The sequence below is a fragment of the Choloepus didactylus genome, chromosome 5 (genome assembly GCF_015220235.1).
Source record: "Choloepus didactylus isolate mChoDid1 chromosome 5, mChoDid1.pri, whole genome shotgun sequence".
NCBI lineage: Eukaryota > Metazoa > Chordata > Mammalia > Pilosa > Megalonychidae > Choloepus > Choloepus didactylus.
This window is the reverse complement of record NC_051311.1, coordinates 51,609,916-51,622,822: the sequence shown is the minus strand read 5'-3', so window position 1 is coordinate 51,622,822 and position 12,907 is coordinate 51,609,916. Positions and strand designations below refer to the sequence as shown.

The following is a 12,907-nucleotide window of genomic DNA, read 5'->3' as shown; positions in this document are numbered from 1 at the left end:
ATAGCCATCCAAGTGGGTGTGAAATAGTATCTTGTGGTTTTGATTTGCATTTCCCTAATTGCTAATAATGTTGAGTATCTTTTCATGTGCTCTTTGGCCATTTGTATATCTTCCATGGAGAAGTATCTATTCAAGCACTTTGCCTGTTTTTAAATTGGGATGTTTGTCTTTTTGTTATTGAGTTGTAAGAGTTCTTCATATATTCTGGATATTAAACCTTTATTGGATATATGATTTGCAACTATTTTCTTCCATTTTTAGGTTGCCTTTTCATTTTCTTGATAATGTCCTTTGAGACACAAAAGTCTTAAATTTTAATGAAGTCTAATTTATCTGTTTTTTTTTTTTACTTTTGTTACTTGTGCAAATCCAAGATCATGAAGATTTCCCCCTATGTTTTCTTCTAAGAGTTTTATGGTTTTAGTTCTTACATTTAGGTTGTTGATTCTTTTAGAGTTAATTTTGGTGTATGGGGTGAGGTAGGGGTCCAACTTCATTATTTTGCATGTGGAAATTCAGTTTTCCCAACACCATTTGTTGAAGAGACTATTTCCCCATTGCATGTACTTGGTACTCTTGTTCAAAGTCAGTTTGTCATAGTTGTGTGGGTTTATTTATGGACTGTTAATTCTATTACTTTTTACGATATGTGTATCCTTATGCGAGTACCACACTGTTTTGATTAGTTTAGACTTGTAGTAAGTCTTGAAATGAGAAAGTATGAGTCCTGCAGTTTTTCTCTTTAGTTAATTCTTTAGGTCACTACTTTATATATAGATATGCTTAATAATGTGAACTTTTTTTAAAAAGTAGTAAATATAATCTAGTATACTTTAATAATCCTGAACTACATTCAGTTTTATTTCTTTCTGTTGACCTTATTCCTTTCATTTTCTTTAGTTTGATGGTTGTTTACCTATCTGCCTTTTGTTGGTGGCTTAATCCATATGATGTTTAAGAAGATTCTATTGTAAAAGTATAATTTAATAAAAAATTAAGGTGAAAACCTGCTCTATCACCTATCAAATGATTATTTTAATTATTATTTTAATTTTCTGCCTACTTGTTTTACATAAGACTTTAACCTTCAAAATCATACATAGCCTAACTAATCATTTTTTTCTTCACAGAGTTGTGGCTCTAAATTCACACAAGTCTGAAAAAAAGAAGAAACGTTATAAAGACTCTCTTTCTCTAGCTGCAATGATCCGAAAATTTCAGAAAGAGAAGGATGCATTAAAGAAGAAGGAGTCAAACCCCAAAGTCCCAGTGACCTTATCAGCTTCCTCTCTGAATAAATGTCCCTCTGCTGCTGTAGCATTTGGAAATGATGTCTCTGACTTAAATCTGAACAGTGCTGATCCAGACCTCCCCATTTTTGTTAGCACAAATGAACATGAACTATTTCAGGAAGCTGAAAATGCCCTAGAGATGCTAGATGACTTTGACTTTGACAGATTATTGGATGCTGCTTCTGATGGTAGCCCCTTGTCTGAGTCAGGGGGAGAAAATGGAAACACTACTCAGCCAACTTACACCTCTCAGATTATCCCCAAGCTGGTACCTATGCTCCCAGAGGGTCTACCTGTACTTCTTGAAAAACGTATCGAAGACCTCCGCATAGTAAGTGTAATATTCTCTTGTTTTTTACTTACCACAAATGTAATTATATGTACATTTTAAAGAAAAAAAAAATAACCCACAATCCCAACACCCTTATAACAACAATTTTTGATTTTCCATATTTCCTTTTTGGCATTGGCTATGTACATAGGCCTTTTTCTTTTAAATAGAAACAACTATAGTTATAACATGGATACAGTTGATTCTTTTGTTGTTTCACTTCACCTTATAAATATTTTTCTATTTATATTTTCATAAATACAACTTTTTTGGGCTCTATAATTATATGGAAAATGGAGAAGGGAGGAACAGATAGTAACATTGAAGAAGTATACTGCAACTTGGTCCAAACTATGCTGATACCTAGTTACTTTTAAATCTGTTTTACCAGCCTATCCCTTCCAGCTGATCAGCAGCTTTAGTAAGCATGCATTCTTTGTTTCCATGAAGACGAACCTAAGAGTCAAGCTTTTGGCATGTCAAAATAGATTCCTCTCCAGATAACTTGCATTCGTAATCTTCAGTGGTTTAACTAGCTGCAATCCAGTTATAATATCACATATCTTCTCCATTTTATGTTAGGGAGATATTGTTTTGATCTAAAGTGCACCAAACCTACCTTAAAATGCACCCCCCCCTTTTTTTTTAACTTTAGCATGTTTATCCAAACCAATGCCACTTACTCGCTTTTTCCCCTCCTAATTACAAAAGTATACAAACCGTATAGAATGTATTTCATGCTTAGGGAAAGATCACCCATAATTTGACATTCCCTACTCCCAGAAGAGATAACCACCATTAACTGTTAATATTTCTGGATTTTAATCCATGTATTTACAAATATATATAATTATTAATATTGTAATATATGGGCTATTACGCCATTTCCTTTTTTTTTTTTTTTTTTTAAATTCAGTTACCATTTGCTTTTTTCTCCTAGGATTACAATAATCCATTTAAATCACATTTTAAATTTTATTATTCATGTTTATGTTATATTTATTTCTCTTGACTCTACAAATTTTAAATACCTATGTAAGAGAGTAAGGCATGTATCTAATTTTTCTAACAACAGGACTTTGGATTTTATTAATCAGTTTTTTTTTTTATGTTCATTAATATTTGTTCTGAGGTCTTGACTTACAAATTAGTTCCTCTATATCCTTACTTATTTTATTTTATCTACTTTATCAGTCCAAGACTTCGAGAAATTTGACAAAGTAGCTCATTGCCAATGTTTCTTTCAGTTATATCTTATGTTCACCATAGATTTTGCTATATTTATTTTTATGCTGTGTTGTTTGACCCATGAGATTCTTTTTCTCTTTTTTCTTTTTTTAATTAGAACAAATCATGCATAATATACAGGTTTCCCATATACTACTCTGTTATTAACACCTGGCATTAGCGCAGTACATTTGTTACAGTTGATGAGAGCACATTTTTATAATTGTACTATTAATTAGAGTACATAGTTAACTCAGGGTTCACTGTTTTTGTTTATAAAGCCCCATGACTTTTTTTTTTTTAGTTTTTGTTCTAGTAACATATATACCAAAAGTTTCCCCTGTAACCATGTTCAAATATTTAATTCAGTGCTATTAATTATGTTCTTAATGTTGTGCTACTGTCACCACCATCCATTACCAAAACTTTTCCATTATCCCAAACAGAAATTCCATACCATTTAAGTATTAACTCACTCTTCTCTACCCTAAATCCATCCTCTGGTAACCAGTAGTCTAGTTCCTGACTCTATGAGTTTGCTTACTCTAATTATTTCATATCAGTGGGCTCATACAATTGTCCTTTTGTGTCTGGCTTATTTCATTTAACATGGTGTCTTCAAGGTTCATCCATGTTGTCGCATGCATCAGAACTTTGATTCCTTTTTACGGCTAAATAATATTCCACTGTGTTTATATACCAAATTTTTTTAGTCTGTTCTTCTGTCGCTGGGCACTTGGGTTACTTTCATTTGGAAGTACATTCCAATTGTGAGGAATACCTTTTGAGTTCCTGCTTTTAATTCTTTTGGGTATATAACTAGAAGTGGGGTTGCTGGATCATATGGTAATTCTGTACTTTCTGAAGAACTACCAAACTCTCTTCCACAGTGGCTGTACCATTTTAGATTCCCATCAACAATGAACAGGTGTTCCTATTTCTACATATCCTCTCTAACACTTGTAATTTTGTGTTATTTTAATGGTAGCCATTCTAGTGAGTGTGAAATGGTATCTCATTTTGGTTCAGATTTGCATTTCCCTCATGGTTAATGATGTTGAACATCTTTTCATGTGTTTATTAGCCATTTGTGTATCTTCTTTGGAGAAATGTCTATTTAAGTCTTTTGCCCATTTTTTGATTGGGTTGTTTGTCTTTTTGTTGTTGAGTTGTAGGATTTCTTTACATATTCTAGATATTAAACCTTTATTGGCTATGTGGTTTCCAAATATTTTCTCCCATTGTGGAGGTTGTCATTTTACTTTCATGATAAAGTCCTTTGATACACAAGTTTTTTTTTTTTCTTTTTAAATCTTCGTTTTATTGAGATATATTCACATACCACGCAGTCATACAAAACAAATCGTACATTCAATTGTTCACAGTACCATTATATAGTTGTACATTCATCACCTAAATCAATCCCTGACACCTTCATTAACACACACACAAAAATAACAAGAATAATAATTAAAGTTAAAAAGAGCAATTGAAGTAAAAAAGAACACTGGGTACCTTTGTCTGTTTGTTTGTTTGTTTCCTTCCCCTATTTTTCTACTCATCCATCCATAAAGTAGACAAAGTGGAGTGAGGTCCTTATGGCTTTCCCAATCCCATTGTCACCCCTCATAAGCTACATTTTTATACAATTGTCTTCGAGATTCATGGGTTCTGGGTTGTAGTATGATAGTTTCAGGTATCCACCACCAGCTACCCCAATTCTTTAGAACTTAAAAAGGGTCGTCTAAATTGTGCATAAGAGTGCCCACCAGAGTGACCTCTTGGCTTCTTTTGGAATCTCTCTGCCACTGAAGCTTATTTCATTTCCTTTCACATCCCCCTTTTGGTCAAGAAGATGTTCTCCATCCCACGATGCCAGGTCTATATTCCTCCCCGGGAGTCATATTCCACGTTGCCAGGGAGATTCACTCCCCTGGGTGTCTTGATTCCACGTAGGAGGGGAGGGCAGTGATTTCACCTTTCAAGTTGGCTTAGCTAGAGAGAGAGGGCCACATCTGAGCAACAAAGAGGCATTCGGGAGGAGGCTCTTAGGCACAACTGTAGGGAGGCCTAGCCTCTCCTTGATGCACAAGTTTTTAATTTGATGAGGTCCCCTTTATCTATTTTTTTCTTTTGTTGCTTTTGCTTTGGGTGTAAGAAACCAGTGCCCAACACAAGGTACTGAAGATGCTTCCCTGTGTTTTCTTCCAGGAGATATATAGTTCTAGCTCTTATATTTAGGACTTTGATCCATTTTGAGTTGATTTTTTATATAGTGTGAGATAGAGTCCATCTTCATTCTTTTGAATGTGGAAATCCAATTTTTCTAGAACTGTTTGTTATTCTTTCCCAATTGAGTGGTTTTTTAAAAGTTTTTGTCCAGTATGTCCACAGTCTTGTCTTCTTCATTGATATTTTCTGGATTTTTAATCTCTTGCTTTGGATGAACCATCATTTATTGTTTCTTTGTTTATCTTGTAATCTTTTGTTACATACTGTACATTTTAATGTTTTAAAATGTTAACTCTGGAAGTTATTCCCTGAGATGTCTGTTTCCTGAGTTTGTATCCAGCTAGTGGTATGACAGATTTTCTTGAGAGTCAGAAACTAACAAAACCTAGCAAACCTAAGCAAAAAACACACTGTTCACAGCCTTTGTTAATTGGCTTTGCATTGGCTGGTGCTCTCCTTCAGAGTTAAGCCTTCCTATCAAGAAGGTCAGCCCATGGCAAATGCAAAGTGCAGGGCCCTCCCTGTCTTTTCTGGGCCTGTTTCTTGTCCTGGGCTTGTGCTTACTTGTGGCGTTAGCAGTTTTACTGTTTACAGGAATTTGAATGTTGCCTCTGTTCTTCAGGAAATAGACCTTCTCCCTCTCCTGAGTGTTCCTCTGCAAGCTGGTAATCCTTTGACTCAATTGTTTCTTACTCTGCTTTGGCTATCTCAAGCTGCTTTTGCCTGGGAGGGCAAATTCTGGAAGAGAGAGTACACTGGAAAGAAGTTTTCTGTGGCAGTCTTTCCCAGCTGAAATAAGGCCAGTGATCCACAAAGGAAAAGCTGATCAGATCTAAATTGCCCTGGGGAGGGGCTAAGGGAGGGACCAGGAAGGGTGCCAGGAATTTCCCTAAGGATCCCCAAAGCTGCGCTTTCTTGTTTCTGCCCCTGCCCATCCAATGCAGCCCATTAACTGTTCTCCACAGCTCTGAGGAAGCATACTGCCCTAAGTCTCCTTCACAGCCTTTGTCTGGGGCCAGTTGGAACAGTGGCTGCCTCAGAGCCCGGCCTCCAGCAATCTGAAGTAGCTAATTAAGAGCAGTGATCAGCACTCAGGCTATATACCTATGGATCTTGGGAAACTGGGTTTTTATGGCCCACCCTGGCATCAACAAGCTGCACCAGTACCTTACTGCTACCTGCTGCAAGGTTAGGGAATGGGCCATGCAGAGAGTGCAGATCACCAGTATTATTGCAATTTACCAGCCTCCTCTTCACACTCTTCCCTGGATGCTGCACAGTGTTCTCCTGGACTCCAGAGTTTGAAAACAGTGGATTCAGATAATTTCTGCCTGTTTAATAGTTGTTCTGGTGGAGGGTCTTATTCTTACTCCTCCTTCATCCTACAATCCTGCCATGAGATTCTTGATGATGGTATGACATTGTGGTGACCCTTTTGTATCTATTAATGCTTTTCACTTTGAGATCAACTTTGTCAGATTTTGCTCTAGTGACTCCTCTCTCTTTATTTTTGCACGGCATAGCTTTACTCATCATTTACTTTGAACAATTTTGAGTTCCCTTATTACTTTTTTAATAGACTATTTTTTAGAGCTATTGTAGGTTTTCAGAAAAATTATGCAGAAAGTACAGAGTTCCCATTTACCCTTTCCCCTTCCTACACAGATACACAGGCAGCTTTCCCTATTATAAAAATTCTGCATTAGTGTAGCACATTTGTTAAAATTGATGAACCAATATTATGAAAATTTTAGTATTAACTAAAGTCCATAGTTTACATTAAGATTCACTCTTTGTGTTGTACAGTTCTATGGATTTATTTTTATTGTGGTAGCATAAACACAAAATTTCCCGTATTAACCACTTTCAAGTATACATTTCAGTGGTATTAATTACATTCACAGTGTTGTGCAATCATTACCACCATCTGCTACCAAAACTTTTCCATCACCCCAAAGTCTATACTCATTAAGTAATAGCTCCTGATTACTCTTCCCCCATTCCTGCCAATAGTAAATTATAACCTACTTTCTGCCTTTGTGAATTTGCATATTTTAGTTATTTCATGTAAGTAAGATCATACAATTTGACCTTTTTTTATCTGCCTTATTTCATTCAACATGATGCCTTCAGGGTTCATCCATGTTGTAGGATGTATCAGAACTTCATTCCTTTTTTACGGAGGAATAATATTTCATTGTATTTATATTCCACATTTTTTTAATTCATTCTTCTGTTGATGGACACATGGATTGTTTCCACCACTTGGCTGTTGTGACTAATGCTGCTCAAAACATTGGTGTACAGAGGCGGGGCAAGATGGCAGACTGGTGAGCTGTATGTTTTAGTTACTCCTCCAGGAAAGTAGGTAAAAAGCCAGGAACTGCGTGGACTGGACACCACAGAGCAATCTGTCTTTGGGCATACTTCATACAACACTCATGAAAACGTGGAACTGCTGAGATCAGCGAGATCTGTAAGTTTTTGCGGCCAGGGGACCTGCGCCCCTCCCTGCCAGGCTCAGTCCCGGGGGAGGAGGGGCTGTCAACTCCAGGAAGGAGAAGGGAGAATTGCAGTGGCTGCTCTTATCGGAAACTCATTCTACTGATTCAAACTCCAACCATAGATAGACTGAGACCAGACACCAGAGACTCTGAGAGCAGCCAGCCCAGCAGAGAGGAGACAGGCATAGAAAAAAAACAACACGAAAAACTCCAAAATAAAAGCAGAGGATTTTTGGAGTTCTGGTGAACACAGAAAGGGGAAGGGCGGAGATCAGGCCTTGAGGCGCATATGCAAATCCCGAAGCAAGGCTGATCTCTCTGCCCTGTGGACCTTTCCTTAATGGCCCTGGTTGCTTTGTCTATTAGCATTTCAATAACCCATTAGATCTCTGAGGAGGGCCGTTTTTTTTTTTTTTTTTTTTGTTTTTTTTTTTTTTAAATCCTTTTTGCTTTTTCTAAAACAATTACTCTAAGAAGCTCAATACAGAAAGCTTCAAAGAATTGAAATTTGGGCACGTCAAGTCAAGAGCAGAACTAAGAGAGCTCTGAGACAAAAGGCAATAATCCAGTGGCTGAGAAAATTCACTAAACAACACAACTTCCCAAGAAAAGGGGGGTGTCCGCTCACAGCCACCATCCTGGTGGACAGGAAACACTCCTGCCCATCGCCAGCCCCATAGCCCAGAGCTGCCCCAGACAACCCAGTGTGACGGAAGTGCTTCAAATAACAGGCACACACCACAAAACTGGGCGTGGACATTAGCCTTCCCTGCAACCTCAGCTGAATGTCCCAGAGCTGGGAAGGGGGAGCAGTGTGAATTAACAGAGCCCCATTCAGCCATCATTTGAGCAGACTGGGAGCCTCCCAACACAGCCCAGCAGCCCAGAACTGCCCTGGGGGGACGGCACTCACCTGTGACATAGCACAGTCATCCCTCAACAGAGGACCCGGGGTGCACAGCCTGGAAGAGGGGCCCACTTGCAAGTCTCAGGAGCCATACGCCAATACCAAAGACTTGTGGGTCAGTGGCAGAGACAAACTGTGGCAGGACTGAACTGAAGGATTAGACTATTGCAGTAGCTTTAAAACTCTAGGATCATCAGGGAGATTTGATTGTTAGGGCCACCCCCCCTCCCCGACTGCCCAGAAACACGCCCCACATACAGGGCAGGCAACACCAACTACACACGCAAGCTTGGGACACCAATTGGGCCCCACAAGACTCACTCCCCCACTCACCAAAAAGGCTAAGCAGGGGAGAACTGGCTTGTGGAGAACAGGTGGCTCGTGGACGCCACCTGCTGGTTAGTTAGAGAAAGTGTACTCCACGAAGCTGTAGATCTGATAAATTAGAGATAAGGACTTCAACTGGTCTACAAACCCTAAAAGAACCCTATCAAGTTCAGCAAATGCCACGAGGCCAAAAACAACAGAAAATTATAAAGCATATGAAAAAACCAGACGATATGGATAACCCAAGCCCAAGCACCCAAATCAAAAGACCAGAAGAGACACACCTAGAGCAGCTACTCAAAGAACTAAAGATGAACAATGAGACCATAGTACGGGATATGAAGGAAATCAAGAAGACCCTAGAAGAGCATAAAGAAGACATTGCAAGACTAAATAAAAAAATGGATGATCTTATGGAAATTAAAGAAACTGTTGACCAAATTAAAAAGATTCTGGACACTCATAGTACAAGACTAGAGGAAGTTGAACAACGAATCAGTGACCTGGAAGATGACAGAATGGAAAATGAAAGCATAAAAGAAAGAATGGGGAAAAAAATTGAAAAACTCGAAATGGACCTCAGGGATATGATAGATAATATGAAACGTCCAAATATAAGACTCATTGGTGTCCCAGAAGGGGAAGAAAAGGGTAAAGGTCTAGGAAGAGTATTCAAAGAAATTGTTGGGGAAAACTTCCCAAATCTTCTAAACAACATAAATACACAAATCATAAATGCTCAGCGAACTCCAAATAGAATAAATCCAAAAAAAACCCACTCCGAGACATATACTGATCACACTGTCAAACATAGAAGAGAAGGAGCAAGTTCTGAAAGCAGCAAGAGAAAAGCAATTCACCACATACAAAGGAAACAGCATAAGACTAAGTAGTGACTACTCAGCAGCCACCATGGAGGCGAGAAGGCAGTGGCACGATATATTTAAAATTCTGAGTGAGAGGAATTTCCAGCCAAGAATACTTTATCCAGCAAAGCTCTCCTTCAAATTTGAGGGAGAGCTTAAATTTTTCACAGACAAAGAAATGCTGAGAGAATTTGCTAACAAGAGACCTGCCCTACTGGAGATACTAAAGGGAGCCCTACAGACAGAGAAACAAAGACAGGACAGAGAGACTTGGAGAAAGGTTCAGTACTAAAGAGATTCGGTATGGGTACAATAAAGGATATTAATAGAGAGAGGGAAAAATATGGCAAACATAATCCAAAGGATAAGATGGCCGATTCAAGAAATGCCTTCACGGTTTTAACGTTGAATGTAAATGGATTAAACTCCCCAATTAAAAGATATAGATTCGCAGAATGGATCAAAAAAAATGAACCATCAATATGTTGCATACAAGAGACTCATCTTAGACACAGGGACACAAAGAAACTGAAAGTGAAAGGATGGAAAAAAATATTTCATGCAAGCTACAGCCAAAAGAAAGCAGGTGTAGCAATATTAATCTCAGATAAAATAGACTTCAAATGCAGGGATGTTTTGAGAGACAAAGAAGGCCACTACATACTAATAAAAGGGGCAATTCAGCAAGAAGAAATAACAATCGTAAATGTCTATGCACCCAATCAAGGTGCCACAAAATACATGAGAGAAACATTGGCAAAACTAAAGGAAGCAATTGATGTTTCCACAATAATTGTGGGAGACTTCAACACATCACTCTCTCCTATAGATAGATCAACTAGACAGAAGACCAATAAGGAAATTGAAAACCTAAACAATCTGATAAATGAATTAGATTTAACAGACATCTACAGGACATTACATCCCAAATCACCAGGATACACATACTTTTCTAGTGCTCACGGAACTTTCTCCAGAATAGATCATATGCTGGGACATAAAACAAGCCTCAATAAATTTAAAAAGATTGAAATTATTCAAAGCACATTCTCTGACCACAATGGAATACAATTAGAAGTCAATAACCATCAGAGACTTAGAAAATTCACAAATACCTGGAGGTTAAACAACACACTCCTAAACAATCAGTGGGTTAAAGAAGAAATAGCAAGAGAAATTGCTAAATATATAGAGACGAATGAAAATGAGAACACAACATACCAAAACCTATGGGATGCAGCAAAAGCAGTGCTAAGGGGGAAATTTATAGCACTAAACGCATATATTAAAAAGGAAGAAAGAGCCAAAATCAAAGAACTAATGGATCAACTGAAGAAGCTAGAAAATGAACAGCAAACCAATCCTAAAACAAGTACAAGAAAAGAAATAACAAAGATTAAAGCAGAAATAAATGACATAGAGAACAAAAAAACAATAGAGAGGATAAATATCACCAAAAGTTGGTTCTTTGAGAAGATCAACAAGATTGACAAGCCCCTAGCTAGACTGACAAAATCAAAAAGAGAGAAGACCCATATAAACAAAATAATGAATGAAAAAGGTGACATAACTGCAGATCCTGAAGAAATTAAAAAAATTATAAGAGGATATTATGAACAACTGTATGGCAACAAACTGGATAATGCAGAAGAAATGGACAATTTCCTGGAAACATATGAACAACCTAGACTGACCAGAGAAGAAATAGAAGACCTCAACCAACCCATCACAAGCAAAGAGATCCAATCAGTCATCAAAAATCTTCCCACAAATAAATGCCCAGGGCCAGATGGCTTCACAGGGGAATTCTACCAAACTTTCCAGAAAGAACTGACACCAATCTTACTCAAACTCTTTCAAAACATTGAAAAAAATGGAACACTACCTAACTCATTTTATGAAGCTAACATCAATCTAATACCAAAACCAGGCAAAGATGCTACAAAAAAGGAAAACTACCGGCCAATCTCCCTAATGAATATAGATGCAAAAATCCTCAACAAAATACTTGCAAATCGAATCCAAAGACACATTAAAAAAATCATACACCATGACCAAGTGGGGTTCATTCCAGGCATGCAAGGATGGTTCAACATAAGAAAAACAATCAATGTATTACAACACATTAAAAACTCGAAAGGGAAAAATCAATTGATCATCTCAATAGATGCTGAAAAAGCATTTGACAAAATCCAACATCCCTTTTTGATAAAAACACTTCAAAAGGTAGGAATTGAAGGAAACTTCCTCAACATGATAAAGAGCATATATGAAAAACCCACAGCCAGCATAGTACTCAATGGTGAGAGACTGAAAGCCTTCCCTCTAAGATCAGGAACAAGACAAGGATGCCCGCTGTCACCACTGTTATTGAACATTGTGCTGGAAGTGCTAGCCAGGGCAATCCGGCAAGACAAAGAAATAAAAGGCATCCAAATTGGAAAAGAAGAAGTAAAACTGTCATTGTTTGCAGATGATATGATCTTATATCTAGAAAACCCTGAGAAATCAACGATACACCTACTAGAACTAATAAACAAATTTAGCAAAGTAGCGGGATACAAGATTAATGCACATAAGTCAGTAATGTTTCTATATGCTAGAAATGAACAAACTGAAGAGACACTCAAGAAAAAGATACCATTTTCAATAGCAACTAAAAAAATCAAGTACCTAGGAATAAACTTAACCAAAGATGTAAAAGACCTATACAAAGAAAACTACATAACTCTACTAAAAGAAATAGAAGGGGACCTTAAAAGATGGAAAAATATTCCATGTTCATGGATAGGAAGGCTAAATGTCATTAAGATGTCAATTCTACCCAAACTCATCTACAGATTCAATGCAATCCCAATCAAAATTCCAACAACCTACTTTGCAGACTTGGAAAAGCTAGTTATCAAATTTATTTGGAAAGGGAAGATGCCTCGAATTGCTAAAGACACTCTAAAAAAGAAAAACGAAGTGGGGAGGACTTACACTCCCTGACTTTGAAGCTTATTATAAAGCCACAGTTGCCAAAACAGCATGGTACTGGCACAAAGATAGACATATAGATCAATGGAATCCAATTGAGAATTCAGAGATAGACCCTCAGATCTATGGCCGACTGATCTTTGATAAGGCCCCCAAAGTCACCGAACTGAGCCATAATGGTCTTTTCAACAAATGGGGCTGGGAGAGTTGGATATCCATATCCAAAAGAATGAAAGAGGACC

The 12,907-nt window shown here is 37.6% G+C and overlaps 1 protein-coding gene across 1 annotated transcript in view; it reads left to right on the top strand.

Moving 5' to 3' along the window:
• The window catches only part of UBN2 (ubinuclein 2), a 98,773-nt gene that overhangs the window by 27,740 nt on the left and 58,126 nt on the right, over positions 1-12,907 (top strand). Inside the window, exon 6 of the mRNA XM_037836060.1 lies at positions 1,131-1,623. Within this exon, the coding sequence (XP_037691988.1) occupies positions 1,131-1,623 (493 nt within the window). The remainder of the gene's footprint in view (positions 1-1,130; positions 1,624-12,907) is intronic.